The 18,810-nt window shown below is 39.9% G+C and overlaps 1 protein-coding gene across 1 annotated transcript in view; it reads right to left on the reverse strand.

The window, feature by feature from the left end:
• Positions 1-2,989: 2,989 nt before the first annotated feature.
• LOC132817340 (secretin receptor-like) overlaps positions 2,990-18,810 on the reverse strand; it is a 73,858-nt gene continuing 58,037 nt past the window's right edge. The window contains exons 11-14 of the mRNA XM_060827748.1: positions 11,486-11,624; positions 11,178-11,219; positions 10,931-11,069; positions 2,990-3,039 (exon numbers count right to left, since the gene is read on the reverse strand). Coding sequence (XP_060683731.1) covers positions 2,990-3,039; positions 10,931-11,069; positions 11,178-11,219; positions 11,486-11,624 — 370 coding nt within the window. The remainder of the gene's footprint in view (positions 3,040-10,930; positions 11,070-11,177; positions 11,220-11,485; positions 11,625-18,810) is intronic.

The raw sequence follows: 18,810 nt of genomic DNA on the forward strand, positions 1-18,810 counted from the left end.
TTTTCTTATGGCGTCTTCACTGATGGTAGCAGTACGTGAGATAGAAGGCTGCTAACTTACTACTCAAGGGACTTGGGAAGGCACTTCCTCAAACACTGACCTACAGACTATTATCTTAATGATTGTGTATGTCTTGCTCAGCTGCCAGGCATCAGCAATGACACGGGGTCAGAAGCTGTTCAAGGATATGGCATTATGTTCTGTTGTGGTTGAATAGTACCTGTCAGTCCCGTGGTACCAAGGTCAATTTCATGAGTCAATGCCTGAGTACTGATATTTCTGTGTGTATCATTCTGGGTCCTGGGCACAGTGCAGATAGCATTCTTCTGTTCTGTCATCTCAGCTCATGTCATTGTGCTGCTTGCCAAGTCACTTCTATGTCATTAGGAGCAAAAGTCAGCAATGCCTTCTTGATGACATCCTGGGTCGGGAAACCTTCCTCAAGCATATTTGCCTTCCATCATTCTTGTCCTAAAAGTAAATCCATTCACAATGCCAATTCCTTTAAAAGGCATCACTAACATCCTATTCCCACCAACACAGTAACTGAAAAATTGCTAGTTGATAGTAAAATAACCCTTCCAGATTATCTTAATGAAATGAGAAACAGTACAGTTTTTTGAGTTCAATTCCATCATAACTTTCTCTGACTTCTTTCAAGAAGTAAGATAATGTAAAGCTTTCCATATGTGGAATAGAATTAACAAATAATTCTAACATGAACACAAACTCTTAATTCCCCCATTTTTTCTTGCAGAATGCCAGCTTTTTTCCTTCTGTCACGTGTTTCACTGTCATCAGTATGAAAGTGAGTAAGAGCTTCAGCAACTAAACCACAATTTTCAGCAATGCTTGAAGTAACCTTTGTAGGTGCTTTGCACGTGTTGTTCGAGAGATGTTTTGTACAGGGGAATTAGGACTAAAAAATTATTTGAGTACACTCCAGAGGTGAGGGGGTGTGATGTGGGCGCAGGTTTTGCACTTCCTGGGATGGTAGGGAATGGTGCCAGGAGTGGGGTGTGGACTGGTGAGAGGGGCATGGACCTGACGAGGGACTCGTGGAGGGTATGGTCTCTCCAGAATGCTGTTGGGGGTAGGGAGGGAAATATGTTTTTTGGTGGTGGAGTCCGTTTGGAGTTGGCGGAAATGGCAGAGGATGATGCAATGTATGCAGAGGTTGATAAAGTGGAAGATGAGGACCAGGGGGCTCTGTCCTTGTTGCGTTGGGAGGGGTGGGGTTCAAGGGCGGTGGTGAATGAAGTGGAGATGCGCTTGAGGGCATTGTTAACCACGTGGGAAGGGAAGTTGTGATCATGGAAGAAGGAGCCATCTGGGACTTTCTGAGGTTGAATTGGTTATTCTGGAAATAGATGTGGTGGAGGTGGAAGAATTGGGAATAAGGGATGGTGTTTTTACAGGAGGTAGGTGGGACCTCCTGTCTTACGAGACGTCCAAAAATAGATCTTCTTTTTCAGCAATAAACTGGATGAACACATTTCTAACAACAAGAAGGCTTCATAAATCCACTGCTCCTGCCACATTGCATTTCATAGAATTCTTACAGTGTGGAAAGAGACCATTCAGCCCATTGACTGTGCACCAATGCTCAGAAAAGCATCCCACACAGACCCTGTAACCCTGTATTTAGCATGGTTCATCCACTTAACATGCGTGTTACGTACAACTTACCATGGCCAGTCCACCTAACCTTTGGACTGTGGGAGAAATCCATGTGGATATGGTGATTGTGCAAACTACACACAGTCTCCCAAGGCTGGGTCCCAGGCACTATGAGGCAGCAGTGCTAACTGCTGAGACACTGTGCTGTCCCTTACATGTGGTTGGCAAGAAATGGGTTAAACTTAGCAATGCATTCTAACAATGTCCATTATGTGGCAAGCCAAACTTTTCATTAACACCCCTAAAAGCTGGTGCACATTTTATTCAATTACACACAAATGCAACAATGTTTTCAACTCCATGCCCCCAGTACATTAGCTCCTTTTCAAGCATTTCTTCAGATATGAATCCAAGGTTAACCCATACTGCCTGATTAAATATGTAAGCAATGCTTTTTCATATTCCTCTATGTTCTCAGGACTTAGATTCCAACAGGCTTTCATCCATCATTAAACCCACTTCTGACTGCAGACGGTAATGTTGAGAAGTGTTTCCAGATAAAAACAATAAACCTAAAAGATTCTGTTGTTGGACAGTACACTTGCCACTCATGATTGTATTTTTTCATCATTAACTCTTGATCAATAAAACAATCCTTTTGAACAATATCTAAGTTGGTCTTTGAATGACCACATTGATTCGTGAAATGGGCAATTCCAGTGTTGAACTCCCTGTATCTAAAATGAAATAACATGCTTATTCAAGATATGCTGGAAATCAAGGTGTTTGGACATTGTGTATCTATTTTATTTACCTGGTGATTCAGGCTCGGTAACCTTGTCAGGTGCAGCAGTCACATTCATATCTGTAACCTCTATCCAAGTAGAAGCGGTGGATGATATGAGCCTGGCTAACTCTTGATTACACAGTTCCACCTTTTATTATAATGAAATAACTGTCATTGTTTGGTAATTGCTTTAGCTGCCCTTCAAGTTGCTGTCTCTTTTAATCCTCTTCTGACTGCCACTTTCAAATGTTCTCTTCATTTTTTAACAGACCTCTCTATAATGAGAGAATTAAACCCTAGACAATTTTTTGAAGATTCCTTTGTTTTTATTTAAAATAGAAGTAATAATTGCAATGTGTACATTTAATAATATACTTGTGTTATGAAGAGAAAGGAGTATTTTTCTGCTTTATTGGTTTTAAGAAAATATATTTTAAAGGAAAATACTTTACAAAATTTTTAAAAAAGCTCTGTTGTCTTAAAAAAAAGTCATATGAGCACTTTTCTGATTAAAGCAGCTAAATGGATCATGTGATTGCCAGAGGTTAAGGCAAAGGAGTGGCTATGTGGGAATGTATTTTGTTAGCTTTGTTGCATTGCACTCTGACAATTTGAGACATGGATCTGGGAATCTGAGAACTACATTCCTTGAATAGTGGCTGGGAGTATTTCAAGCTTTCTAAGCATGTTTAATGTCTAGGTGAAACTGTTTTATATAACAATTGTTGTTGAATAATTGCCACTGTTTAATAATTGTGTTGTCATATAATAATTGCCACACATAAATATAGTTTTGCCTTATCAGAATGGAAATGTGTTTTAGACCATCTTGTTTTCCTATCTGCTTTACCTTCCACTTAGTTATGTAAAACTTGAAATGTCTTTTGTTTTGCATATTTCCATGTTTCTCATAATGTGAGGCCCTAAATCTAGTACTGGTGTGAGACATAATTTAACCGAAGCCATTAAGGACTAAGAGCAAGGAGCATTTATTCACCCAAAAGATGACAGGAATCTGGAATTCATGTTGCCCAACGATTTTTGTTAGGCTCTGGTATCATGAGATCGGGAGGAAATGGAAGTTTGAAATACAGTCGAGGCATGAACAAATTAATGGCGGATGGCCTAAGGGGATGTATATGCCCTACCTTAGCCAATCACAATTTCAGTCTTTTCCTATTTATAGGAGCACAAGTGAGTCCCTAGGTAACGACTGCCAGTTTGATAGAGTTAAACAAAATTAACAACTGAGTAGGGGGAATTGTAACCCTCTCACCCAGCAGAAGCTAGATATTCTCATTTGACTTTGCCTCTGTCCCTCCCTGTCTGTGAGAATTATGCTGGAAACTATTGCATTAGATCCTCTCTTGTTGATCAAAATATCACTTCCAGCTGTCTGTCTCCTTATCATTCCTGGCAGGTTTAAATGAGAAACCATCTTAGAGAATGGAACTGCTTTCCATCATGAAAATTAGATTCTCAGCTACTACTCCTGGATAGGCTGCTGATTAGCTTATTTTCCCAGGAGCAAACATCTTTCTCTGGTTGTCTGAAATGGAAAGAATTCCATTTCTTAGCACTATAATATCAAATCATTTTCTGGAACACTATTTTAGTTTAAAATGAGAAAGAGAAATTGCATACAGTAAAATGCTCACAACGAAATGGACAGTCCCAACCCATTCAAGCTTTTAAAATTCAAATGTTTAAAATTTGTACTGTCATCTGGTGGTCTGCTATCATGATGCTATCTGAACCACTTAATTTGGCTTGTAGCCATAAAGGCCTATTTTACAATCCTTTAGGGAACACTTGCAGAAATCGGATTTTGTGATTTTGTAACAATTAAAATGTTTAGGGATGCACTACCTCTGTGAGGCTTGATAGAATAAAGCCTATTATCTAAGTTCAAAAATATAAAATTCATTGAACATTAATTCTGAAGTAATGTCTCTCACCTAATAATGTGTACATTTCATTCTAGGTACAAGAAGAGCTCCAAGGCTGGAAGGCTGGAAAATCAGCACTGAACACAGTCTTAAAGATTCTGATCATTCTCTGCACAACCATTGCAGTTGTTCTGTCATCCATCTCTGTGTGCTCAGGTTTTTGGCTGTTTGCAGGCAGGAAGCTATTTGGACTCTGGCATTTCTGCACTGTAGAGTATGACAGCGAGCCTCAATGTACAACAGATTTAAGTGTTGCTGAGGTTAATGGGTTATATACAGGTCTTGTTTTCACAAGAATCAACATCACATGTGCTGTGGTGCTGGCAATTTTTGGCTTGGACATGCTGATCACCTCTCAGATTTGTCAAGATACTTATTCCAGGCGCAAGTGGGCATATGGTTCAGGGCTGATTCTCCTGGCTTTCTTCATGACATCTGTTGGCGTGCTGGTCTTTGCCATTCAGTTGTGGACTTTTATTACATTCACAGGCATCAGTTTAGCTTATTGGTGTGCGTTCATCGCATCATTTCTTTTCTTCATCAATGGTATTAGTGGTCTTCACATGTACAGCATTACAAACTCAGAGATTTCAGCAGGCATATGAATAATTTTGTTTGCTCGATACTTTTTCTTATGAGTTCCTCACTTATATAAAATAGTTTGGTCTCTGAGTCTGTATATGTGAAGTGTGTATGTTCCAGGTTTCTCACTTTTGAGCATTGCTATTACTATTTTCACAAACTCAATAAAACTGCACTGGCTCTGTAATTTGTATTGCAATGTGCTGTTTTATGTTCCTATTTTTAAATAGGATTTTTTAAAAAATCAACAATCTTCAAGCAGAAATCAGAAAACAAATCACAGTACCAAAATATATGCAATAATTTGTGATTTGGAGAATAACGCCAGCTTGTGCTTATAGTTTCATTATTTCTAAGAACATTGCATTTATGTTAAAAGTAACCACTTTACTAACTGTACTTGAAGTGAGATCAGCTATGTTAATGAGAGGATAAGCAGATGCAACTGGTGAGAAGTGGATAGGTGAGAATATTATTATCTTAATATTTAACAAAATTTAAAAGCTTTGAAAATGTTGACCATTTATTTTGAAAGAAATTAAAAATTGTATCATTTATGGGATTTGAAGATCGCAATACTTTATGAATTAAGTGACACTTTAGCTTACTAAACTCTGTAGTTTATCTTCTTGAAATATGGATTTGAGTCCAATTCAGATTTCTGGATACTGTCTCCTGTGCTTTTATGGGAAATGTTCTGAGTAAAATGAATGTGGAAAGTCTTAAACCAATTATATTGGGAATAGGTTTAGATCATAAAGCCGTCTACTAGTTGACATTAAATTGGCTGACTCGCTGAGATGTTCTGAGCATGACTGGTGTGAGAATTAGGATAATGAATATTGAAATAATGCAAGTGCTCTTCTGGGATTGTGTTGAGGTGTATTTTTTTGGAATTAATCAGAGAAAACATTGTTCTGCAGCTCACTCAAATTTCCTGACATATGATGCCTGATATAGATACTGAACATGGTAATCTTATTGAACTATGGTGTCAGCGGGGAACTTCTCTTGGCAGGCAACAGTGAAAATTCAGATACAGTTGGAAAATTAAGGTGGGCAGCTAATGTCTGAATTTTTCAAGAGTTCTGCCACAAAAAGAGCAGTGCAAGCAAATAAAATTACTTCACTGATGCCAAATATGATCAAAACCAAATGGTTACAGTAATTCAAAAAATAAATGTTGCCCAAAATCCATTTGGATAGGTGACAAATACTGTCTTTTCTAGAGATTACCCACATCCTATGAAACAATAAAAAACATTCAGGAACAGTGTTCTTCAGACATTGGTATAGTGAACACTGCTGCTGTTGAGTTTGAGTGGTTGTGGATATGGTGCCAATCAAGTGGGCTGCTTTGATCTGGATAGTGTTAGCTTTCTAAGTGTTGTTAGAGCTGCACTCAGCTAGCTAAGTGGAGGGTACTCCATTCACTCCTGACATTATAATGGTGGATGGCATCAGGAGGTGAATCACCCATTTCAGGATTCTTAGCCTCTGACCTGCTCTTTTAGCCACAGCGTTTATATGGCTAGACCAATTCAGTTTATGATCATTGGTGACCACCAGCATGTTGATAGCAGGAGAATCGATGATGCCATTGAATGTCAAGAGGCAAGAGTTGGATTATCTCTTGTTGAAGAGATGGCCATTGTCTGGAACTTGATGGGAATGAATGTTACTTGCCATTTGGATATTGTCCAGCTCTTGCTGCATTTGAATGTGGATGGCTTCAATATATGAGGAATCACAAATTGAGCTGAACATCGTGCAATCATGAGTGAACATCCCAACTTCTAACCTTATGGTGAAGAGAAGATCAGTGTACTTTATGGTTTATAGAATGCACATTTCACAGGCAGTCTAACAATAAACTAAGCCACCATTGTTACACATAAAGCAGAATGACACCTTCTTCCCCATCCTCTCCTAGAAGTTAAAACAAAAGATGCTGGAGAAATTCAGACAGTCTGGCAGCATCTGTAAGAGAGAAACATCTAACATTTGAGCCTAATTACTTCTCCTTGAAACAGTTCTAAAGTTCCAAAGAAGAGCCATGAAACATTTAACAGTGTTTTTCTCTGTCCATAGATACTGCTAAACCTGCCGAGTTTTCCAGCACCTTCTGTCTTATGAGATCTTCAGCATCCTTCGTATTCTGCTGTTCTGGGGAGTTTTGGTTTGATAACATGTATTGAGAGACTAGTGCATGGAGATTGGAGAGCAAAAGCTTTTATAAACATTACAATTGGCAACAAGTACTCCAAAAAAAGACTACAAGTTATAAGTTATATTTACTAGTTTATGTAATAACTAAGAAGTAAACAACTCACATGGATAAGCCAGCACAAGAAGTTTCAGTTTTGCACATGAAAAATGGTTAACAGTAGCAAATGGTCACATTCAAGAATTTACAATAATACTGTATTTAACAAATAAATGCTGATGAAGGAGCAGCGCTCCAAAAGCTTGTGATTTCAAATAAACCTGTTGGAATATAACCTGTTGTCGTGTGACTTCTGACCCACAGGAAGGGTGGTAGCGATGAACTAGGAAATTGTATACCAGTGAGTCTCATATCAGTGGTCGGGAAAATATTGGAGAAAATTCTGAAGAAGCGACGTAGTATCCATTTGGAAAGGGATGGGTTAATTAGGGATAATCAGCATGGCTTTGGCAGAGGGAAGTCATGCCGAACAACTTTGTTAGAATTTTTTTTTGGAAATGTGATCAAGTACCTAGATTAGGGAAGTCCAGTTTATGGAGTTTATATGGATTTTAGCAAAGCTTTTGACAAGGTCCCACATGGGAAACTGATTGATTGAGATGGTTAAGGCATGTGGAATTGAGGGAAACTTGGTGAGATGGATCAGAAACTGGCTTAGTAATAAGACACAAAGGGTAGTGGTAGAAAGCTGTTTGAGTGATTGGATGCTGATGTCCAGCAGTGTGCCACAAGGATCAGTACTGGGGCCTTTATTGTTTCTAACATACTTAAATAATACAGATGAAAACATATGAGGAACATTCAGCAAATTTGCAGAAGACACCAAGATTAGCAGAGTAGATAATAGCAAAGCAGATTACAGGAAGGTATAGGTTACAGGAAGGTATAGTTTACAAGAAGGTATAGATGGGATGGTCAGATGTTCAGACCAGTGCAGATGGTATTTAACTTTGATAAATGTGAAGTAATGCACTTTGGAAGACGAAACAAGATGAGGGAGTATTTAATGAATTGCAGGATACTGGGTAGCTTGGAGGAACACAGGAATCTTGGGGTAATTATTCACAGATCCCTAAAGTCAGCAGAGCATGTAAATAGGATAGTTAAGAAGAAATACGGGACACTTAGTCTATGCCATGATTGATGAAAGTATAAGAGCAAGAGAAGGTAATGTTGGAGTTCTACAGAGTATTGGTCAGACCACAACAGGAGTACTGTGTGCTGTTCTGATCACCTCACTACAGGAAGGATGTGATAGCATTGGAGGGGGTACAGAGGAGGTTTACCAAGATGTTGCCTAAGATGGAGAAATTGAGCTGAAAGGAGAGACTAAATTGGCCTGGATTGTTTTCTTTAGAGCAGGGAAAACTGAAGTGGGACAGGTTTTAGGTGTTTAAGTTTATGAGGGGTATGGACAGGGTGAATAGAAATTAGAATAGAAATGTGGGCGGCACGGTGGCACAGTGGTTAGCACTGCTGCCTCACAGCGCCGGAGACCCGGGTTCAATTCCCGACTCAGGCGACTGACTGTGTGGAGTTTGCACGTTCTCCCCGTGTCAGTGTGGGTTTCCTCTGGGTGCTCCGGTTTCCTCCCACAGTCCAAAGATGTGCGGGTTAGGAGAATTGACCATGCTAAATTGCCCATAGTGTTAGGTAAGGGGTAAATGTAGGGGTATGGGTGGGTTGCGCTTCGGCAGGTCGGTGTGGACTTGTTGGGCCGAAGGGCCTGTTTCCACACTGTAAATCTAATCTAAAAAATCTAATCTAGCTGTTCCCTTTGGTTGAGGGGTCAGTCATGAGGGGGCATAGTTTTAGAGTAAGGGTCAAGAGATTCAGAGGGAATTCAGTGTGAAAAAGCTTTCTCATTGAGTGGGTTGTGGGAATCTGGGATGCACTGCCCGGGAAGGTATTGGAATCTGAAAACCTTACAATCTTTAAAAAAAATTTGGATGAGTACTTCAAATATCATGACATTCAAGGATATGGGACAAGTGCAGAAAATTGGTATTAGCACACTTATAGTAGTTATTGTATTGATACAGACTCAATGGGCCGAAGAGACTTTTCTGTGCTGTATGAATCTGAGTGTGGCACATATCCTGGTGTAGTGGAGAAGGTCATTGACCTTCTTGCGGCACGGCTAGCCATCCTGCACACCATGGATATGGCACTGACCTGAGTGGCAAACACAGATCAGCTTGCTAGTGTGGTCTGCCAGTCCTCTGGGAAAAGGCTACACCTTCTCTGCACCACCTTTCCAATACAATGTCCAAGTCCATGTTAGAAAATCACAGCACTATTACCCCCTTCTCCACCATGTTCAGAACCTGCTCATTGATGGGTAGGGCAGCTTCAGAATCCCAGTGCACATCTGGGTTCAAGCAGCTTTTCAAAATAAGTCAAATAAATTTCAAAAAACATAACCAAAAAATGTTGAATTTAGCCCATAATAATTCATCACCAGTTATAATTAACTGATTTATACAACATATTGGTGTAATTGTGTTGACTAACATTATACATCATCGGAACATAACAACAGGCCATTCAGCTGATGTCATCAGGTTGCAAGATGTGTGTATAAAAACTGTCCATTACCCATGTGAAACCCTAAAGCATCAGAAAAGAAATGCAGAGGCTTTGAGTTACAGGGTCAAATGATATGTGGTAGTCCCCACAAGCCTCCCTTGGACCCCAACTCCAATTGGTTCAAACAAACTAAATAAGTTGAAGAGATACAATCACCAAAACAATATATATTGCTAATGAAATAATTTATCTTATCTTGATTATAGTATAATTGTAGTGAAATGAATTCGAATTTGCTCTTCTTTGATATTATTATTTTTAATACTAAATTAGCTTCACTAATCTCACGAAAATAATATTTGAAACTGAAACGCTTCTGTAAACTTAATTCTTCATCCTTACTAAGGAAACTCAATTTGGCAACCTGTTAATAAGCATTAGCCTCTGTCTGCATAGAGGTTAGTAATTATGTTTCATGGAATAGAATTACAAAGCTGCAATCCTAATGCATTATACCTCAGAGTGTTCCAACTCTCAGATTTTCAGTGTCTTAATCATGCTGAAGGGCAAGACGATTTGGTTTCCTTACAGTAACAGTTTTACAAGTTCTAGGTCTTTGCAATGCTTGTTGATAGATTATTTTGAGCTGAAAGGATTTGCTATCCATCTTAGCTGATTGTGGAACTGTTACAATATGATAAAACAATGAGATTAACACTCAGACACTATTAGTATTTGGTTATTTATAAGAATTTCATTTTCCCATGCATGCAACAATGTAACTTAGATACTTCAAGAATTATTTGGGACACTGATTTGCAATCACAATACACAAAAAAGCTACTCAAGAATTATCTTGCTCACTCAAAGCTGGTTCATGTAATAAGTTGAAATAAACTTACTTAAATACCAAAGCACTTGTAACAGAATTACACATAAACCTCAAACATACATAATACCAGTAACGTGGATCAACGTATTGTTCCTTGGTAAGACCATATTGCAAACAACAACTTAGTGGAGAAGACAATACGAAAACAATTTGTACTTCTCAGTGGAATTGACAGGTCAATAACCTCTGGAACATCCATAGCAGCAGAATCTCTGTAAAATTGTTCACAGAAATACATTTTTTTTACATTTTCTTTTGGAAAAGCATTTAAAGCACAATATTTCATGCGATCCTGTAGAGAACATCTGAACATTCTTAAGCAAATTCCCTTTTATCCATGGTACTGCACCTTGTCAGTAGCGATACTTGGATTGCACCAGTTACCCCACTGGTAATTATGGAACTTTTTTGATTGCGTAAGTTAACAGCAAAATATTTCTTTAACCTCCATCGTCTCCATTTTCTCTTGATTTCAGCTCGAACCTATCATATTTTATTGATAGCAAAGTAAAACAATGTTATTACTGTGAAAGAAAAGCTCTTTTGATGATGTGTGACACATAAAACAGAACTAATCAGTAAAATACTTACTTCCCCATTAAGGAAACAGTAGAGTAATGCAACAGCAAATCCCTGTAAGTTTAAAAAAAAATCTCATTAATCGTGGAAAGAACATATTTACATTGATATAATATTACTCTCAGAAAAATAATTTGATGTCACAATGCTACTGAACATACATAGAGTAAGGCTTCTTGTAAGCCAATGGCAGAAAATCTTAATTGCTCTTAATGAATATTGGAAACTCCTAAACATGTGATATATTATTATTCACATCAAGTTCCTATAAAACTACAATCTTGTTAGTGATAATATGGCTGATTGATAATTTTAAATACCTGCAACGATGCAAGACCAAGTTCAAAGCCTACACGCAAGTACACTGCAAGGTAGTTTTCAATATCCGGAAGAAATGCAAAAACAGTATGATGGATTCCAAACAATGGGATTAAGAAGAGAGTGGATTTTGCAAGCCTCCTAGAAATAACAAAATACAACATACAGAACTCGTTAAAATACATTTGGTCCTTATATTGTTAGTGGATTCTCACTCCGAGGTGTGAAACTGGACAAAATTAATCACCTCAGTCCCCAACCTACATCTTTCCCACCCTTCACACTCTTGGATGTTGTCTACCAATTATAGTTGGACCTCATGTTCTGTTAGCCCGTGGCTTGAAACAAACAATAAAGGGACAGCTAGTCAGGCAGCATCAGGAGGAGGAAAAATCAATGTTTCAGATGTAACCTTTCTTCAAGACTGGGGTGGGGGGTAAGAGCAGCTGCTGATAAAAGTAGAGTCAGGGAGGTATTTGTTTGGGGAGAGTGATGGGGTGGTGAGGTAGTGATTGGTGAACACAGTTGAGAGTACAGCCTGGTTGGTGGATGGGAAAAATGAATCCAGTTGGTCGCTGGAAGGAAAGGTCAGTCAGAAGAATGGAAGATAGGAGAAGAGGCTGGAAAGGGAGTTGGGGGGATGGGTGGGAAGGTTATTTGAAATTGGGGAACTCAATGTCGGGCTGTTAACTGCTCAGGCGGAAGATGAGGTCTGATTCACTGTGGCAATGGAGGAGGCAAAGAATGGTCATGTCAGAGAGAGAATGAGAAGGAGAATTGAAATGGGCTGTGACCAGGAGGTCAGGTCAGTTCATGCAAACCTGGCTGAAATGCTTGGTGAAACATACCCTTAGTTTTACATTTGGCCTCAGCAATGTAGAGAAGACCACATTGGGAATACCGGTAAACTAAGTTGGAGGAGAGGCAGGTGAACCTCTGTCTCACCTGCAAGGACATTTTGGGTCCCTGGATGGAGGTATGCGGGGTGGCGTGCCTGCAGGTTTTGCTTAGCAAAGTGTCACTGTTAAAAACTGCATATTAATCAGATTCCTAGGATGTACCAAACACCCAGATGGAAATTTAATGGCCAGCTCAGTAAAGTGCCCAACATGGGCTTGCCTTTTAGTATTATTTTGTAAAAAAAAAGTGAGGTGATCCCAAGAATATAGAAACATTAGTATTATTGTTGAAGCGGATGGTACCAGGGATTCGGGGGAGAGGGTTTGGTGGGGAGAGTGGCATGAACCAAGAATTGGTGAAGGGACTGTTCCTTGCGGAAGGCAGACAGAGGTGGGAAGGGGAAGTTAGTCTTGGTGGTGGGCAAATTGGAGGGACAAGTAGTCATCTTCTGTCTAGGCAGCCTACAGACCAGAGGACTCAACATTGAGTTCCCCAATTTCTAATAACCTCCCTTCCCATCCCAGACTCCCTTTCCAGTCCCTCCCCCTCCCTTCCATTTCTCTGACTGACCTTTCATTCCAGCTATCAATCAGATTCATTAGTTCCATTGATCAACCAGGCTGTACCCTCACCACACCACTCTGCCCTTTTCCCCATCCAAAATCCTTCCCCACCTGCCGCTTTATCTGCACTCACCTTACACCCACCCCCAGTCGTGAAGAATGGTTAGACCGGAAACATTGACTTCTCCATCTTCTGATGCTGTGTTCTTCCAGCCTCTTGCTTCTCTACTTTAGATTTCAGCGTCTGTAGTTTTTTTGTCTCTAATAAAGACACAGCTAGCAGGAATTGGACAGACCAGTACCATGTGCCCTGGAGGCTATCCACCAACACCAAAGTATATCCCAGACAACTACAGCAGGAATGTGAGATGTGCGAAGACCAGGACATTAAAAATTCAAAATATCATTATGGAGTTCAGGGTACACTCCATTTTTTCCTGGACTATATACAAATGTTTCTGTATGCTCAGAGTCACCTCACTTTTTTTTACAAAATATAATACTAAAAGGTAAGCCCATATTGGGCACTTTACTCAGCTGGCCATTAAATTGTCACGTGAGTGTTTGGTACATTGAGGAACCTGATTAATATACAACAGTGACACTTTACTAAGCCAGGTGCAAACCTTGACAACCTGTAAATGCGGCATGGTGGCTCAGTGGTTAGCATTGCTGCCACACAGCATGAGAGATCCAGGTTAGATTCCAGCCTCGGGCAACTGTATGGAGTTTGCACATACTCCCCGTGTCTGTGTGGGTTTCCTACAGGTGCTCTGGTTTCCTCCCACAGTCCAAAGACGTGCAGATCAGGTGAATTGGCCATGCTAAATTGCCCATACTGCTAGGTGCATTAGTCAGAGGGAAATGAGTCTGGGTGGGTTACTCTTCGGAGGGTCGGTGTGGATTGGTTGGGCCGAAGGGCCTGTTTCCACAATGTAGGGAATCTAATCTAATTTAGTGAGGAGATAAACAGATGAGTGGTGTTAAATTATTAAGTGAAGCAATAGATATAAATGGGGACCAGGTAGGATAGATGTGATAAAGGAGGTGTGAGACTGAGTGTGAATAAACTCTATCCACAAAGTGTATTGGTTTCTGTTTTCTACTTGCATTGATCTAGCAGTAGAAAAGACCCAGTTAAGATACTGGCAATCATGGAACCATACAATCCAGAAAATCTATACCACCAAAGCTACGCTAACTCTATACTAGTCCCACGTTCCTGCACTAGGTGCATAATCTTGACCAGTATGATATTTCAAGTCCTCATCCAAGTACTTTTTAAAGATTGTGAGGTTACCCACCTCAACTAACCACCCAGGCAGAATATTCCAGACCACCACCACCCTCTAGATGGAAAGAAATCCTCAAATCTCCTTTAAACTTTCTGCCTTTCATCTTAAAACTATGATCGTTTGTTATTGATCCTTTGACTAAGGAGAACAGCTGCTTTATATTCATCCTGTCCAGGCCCCTCATAAACCTTTACACCTCTATCAGGTCTTCCCTCTACCTCTCTCCTCCAAAGAAAACAACCCAAGATTATCCAACCTCTCTTCATAGCCAGATTGCTCTATCTCAGGCAACATCTTAGTGAATCTCCTTTGCAAGTAAAAAATGAATGGAAATGGGGCAATAAATCATTGTATAGATATCTTAATTGCTGGATGGTAAGGTTAAAATTCTTTTATGTTTGTTCTAGAACTTAAGTCATATTTTTAGAGTTACCTTGTACGCTTAGACATGAATTTTGATTGTAGTTTTTAGAACTGCCTTTGATTGAAGTGGTATTCATACCCATGCGTTTCCTTATGTAGTAAACTACAGTTTATAAATATGGGTTGATAATAATGCTACTTTAGAATGCTAAAGAGAATAGGTTACTTCTGCTTAGTGGTCAAGAACTACAGATTCCACAATAAAATTGAATAGACATTGGTTCTGTTCACAGTGACAACAGCTGATGACTGAGAGGAACTTAAATTGAAGACTTTCTTTATACAAGGTGTAATTTTATTTTATACCACTGGATATTTCTACTCCAAGTTTTTTAATATTCCCTTATCTGAAACATGATTATGATAATAGCTTGTTAATCTAGAGCTATATTTAACTTGATTATCACAAGAATCATAGAATAATGTTGCTTTACAGTAAAGAAGGCAGACAGATAGTCAACCAGGTCTTTGTAGACTTAAAAATCTGATACACATTAGTCCCATTCCCCTGTTCTATTGACATCCAGATGACATTAAAATAAATCAAGTATTTTTTCATTTTCCTTTTAAATTTAGGTTGATTTTCCTTCCATTTTTGTAGGACATTATATTTCCCAATGATCCCCTGCAGAAACCTTTCTAACTGCCCTCGACATTCCTGCAATGATCGCCTTAAATTTATACTCTTGCCTGTTCTTATAAACATACACATGTAGGATTAGTGCAATTGTTTAATCTTTAATGATTAAGATTTTTGTGTTCAAATTATACATTGTTTCTGCATTTATACTGTAACTAGAAGCAAGGAAGGTTGCTTCACAATGCTTTAGAATTTAATATGTCAAGGTTCAATTTATCTCACTATGAAGTTTAGCTTCTGCTAAAAATGCAGGATGTGATTCATGTCAACATTTTTTTTGCTATATTCTGGAATGAAATGGCCAAAAAAGTATTGAAATAAAGAAATGGTCAATCAGATAATTAACCACTTATTATGCTCTTGCCTGTTCTTATAAACATACACTTGTGGGAGGTGATGGTGTTGCAATATTGTTTTGGACCAGTAATCTAGAGACACAGCTCTGGGGACCTGGGTTCAAATCTCAGAGTTTGAACTTTAGAAAATCTGGAATTGTGAAGTCTAATGGTCATCATGAAACTATTGTTTAATGTCATTAAAACCCACCTGATCCATTAATCTCCTTTTTGGAAGGATAACCGCAGTCCTTAACCGGTCTTGCCTCCATGTGATTCCTGACCCGCAGCAATGTAATTGACTCTCAACAGCCCTCTGAAATGGCCTTAACCACTAAAAGGTCTCAAAGAATTTAGATGAGCCTCCAGGCATTAACCTAGGCATTGGAAACACAGTGAACTCAGCACTGTTGACCCCAGAAAGTCCTCTTGACTAACATCTGGGGGCAGTGACAGAAGTGACAGAGCCATTTCACCAGTCAACCAACAGCCCAACGTAGTCATACTCATAGAATTTACAGACAATGCTCCAGACAATGCCTTGCCCTTCTATCTTCTGTTCTACTAGAAGTACAGATTCAATGGAGTTGGTAGAAAAATTGTATATAGTCATGGGGGGGGGGGGGGGGGGGGGGGTGGTTGCCCTGAGAGTCCTCAACATTGACTCCAATCCCATGAAGTCTCAGGGAATCAGGCCAACCCATAGGCAAGGAAACCTCCTGCTGATTACCACGTATTTCCCCCTCTCAACTGATGAATCAGTTCACTTCTATGTTGAACCCCACATGGAGGAAGCAGTGAGAATGGTGAGGATGAAGAATATATTCTCAGTATGAGACCTCAATGCTTATCACTAAGAGTGGCTTGGCAGCACCACTATTGAACAAGCTGGTCAAGTCCTCAAAGATTTAACTGCAAAACTGGGTCTGCACGAAGTGGTAAGGGAAATAATAATAGAAAAAAAAACATAGTTGACATTATTCTCAATCTGCCTGCTGCTGCTGCATCTGTCTATGATGGTATCAGCAAGAGTAATTACAGCACAATCTATGTGGAGACAAAATATCAGGATACCCTCTAACATGCTAAATGAGATAGGTTTCAAACAGGCCCAGCAACTCAAGACTGGACATTCATGAGGCACCGTGGGTTAGCATTAGCAGAATTGTACTCATCCATAGGCTACAACTTCATGGCCCCATATATTCCTCATGCTACTATCACCATCAAGTCAGGGATCAACCTGGTTCAGTGCAGTACAGCAGGCCATGCAAGGAGTTGCATCAGGTATAAATAAAAATTAGGTGTCAACTTGGTGAAATAATAAAACAGGACAACTCTTGTGCCAAAAAGCATAAGCAACAAGTAATAAACATAGCTAAGTGATTCTGCAACTAACAGATCAAATCTAAGCTCTGAGTCCTGCACATTTAGTCATAAGCGGTGGTGGACTATTAAACAACTCACTGGAAGAGGAGGTTTCACAAATATCTCCATCATCAATAATTGGGAAGTCCAGCACATTAGCACAAAAGATAATGCTGTATCTGTTAGTATCTTCATTTGATTTCATTTGATTCATTATTATCACATATCTAGGCACAGTGAAAAGTTTTGTGTGCAGATCATACAATACAAAGTGTATTAAGGGTAATAGAACAGAGTGAAGAATACAATGTTAAAGCTAAGAGAAGGTGCACAAAGAACAAGGTGGGGGGTGGGTGGGGATGGGGGTGGGGGGGGGGTGGTGGGAGTTGTGTGTGTGCCTTTGATAATGTTGACTGCCTTCCGAAAGCAGTGACAAGCACAGATGGAGACAGCGGATGGAAGACTGGCTTCTGTGATGGTCTGGGCTGTGTTCAAAACTCTCTGCAGTTTCTCATGGTCCTGGGCACAGCAGTTGCCATTTCAAGTCATGGTGCATCCGGCTAGAATGCTTTTTATGGTGCATCTATAAAAAATGGTAAGAGTCTTTATGGACATGCCAAATTTCATTAGTTACTTGATTATGTGTTGCTGTGCTTTCTCAATTGTAGCATCAACGTGGGTGCGCCAGGACAGATTGTTGGTGATCATCACTCCAAGGAACTTGACATTCTCCACCTCAGCACCATTGATGCAGACAGGCACATGCCCTGCATCTTGCTTCCTGAAGTCATTGATTAGCTCTTTTGTTTTGTTGACATTGAGGTAGAGATTGAGACCTTGTTCATCATAGCTGGTGACTTCAAGCAGACCAACTTCAAGAGTGTGCGGCCATTGAGTTTAGAAGATTAAGGGGAGATTTAATAGAAACTTACAAGATAATACATGGCTTGGAAAGGGTGTACGCTAGGAAAATGTTTCTGGTAGGCGAGGAGACTAGGACCCGTAGACACAGCCTCAGAATTAGAGGGGGCCAATTCAGAATAGAAATGCGGAGACATTTCTTCAGCCAGAGAGTGGTGGGCCTGAGTGAGGCAGCAAAAAGCTTCAATGAGACCACTTGCAGTGGGTGGACTGGTCCATATTCAAGAACTTGGCAGTCAATCTAAATGAGTATACCACTACCATTAAAGACTTCATTAGCAAGACTGTAGAAGACTGCATGCCAAAGGAGCTAATCTGCATGTTCCCCAATCAGAAACCATGGATAAACTGGGAGAACCATTGCCTGCTGGAATCCAGGTGTGAGTCAGATGACCCTGACCTTAACAGAAAATGAAGACATGACCTCCGTAAGGCCCATTAGAGATGCCGGCAATACTGAACTAAGCTGGAGACCCAACTAATGACACAGACACCCATTGTTTGTGGCAAAGCTTAAATGGCATAATGGGCTACAAAGCAAAGCAGAAGAGAATAACAAGTAAAATTACATCCCTCGCTCATGCACTCAATGCATTTCATGCTCGTTTTGAACAGAACATCAGTGAAATGGTGTCACCTGTCCCAAAAGCTGTGGTTGCACCTGTTCCCTCAGTCACCGCTGCAGATGTCAGGTCAGTCTTTTTGAGAGTGAACCCACAGAACGCAACTGGCCCAGATGGCATTTCTGGCCATGCACTCATATCCTGTATGGAACAGCTGGAGGGAGTATTCACAGACATCTTTAACTCCTCCTTACTACGATCTGAAGTCCATGCCTGCTTCAAGAAGACCACTGTCATTCCAGTGCCAAAAAGCTCTCAT

This window comes from Hemiscyllium ocellatum, chromosome 7 (genome assembly GCF_020745735.1).
Source record: "Hemiscyllium ocellatum isolate sHemOce1 chromosome 7, sHemOce1.pat.X.cur, whole genome shotgun sequence".
NCBI classification, from domain to species: Eukaryota; Metazoa; Chordata; class Chondrichthyes; order Orectolobiformes; family Hemiscylliidae; genus Hemiscyllium; species Hemiscyllium ocellatum.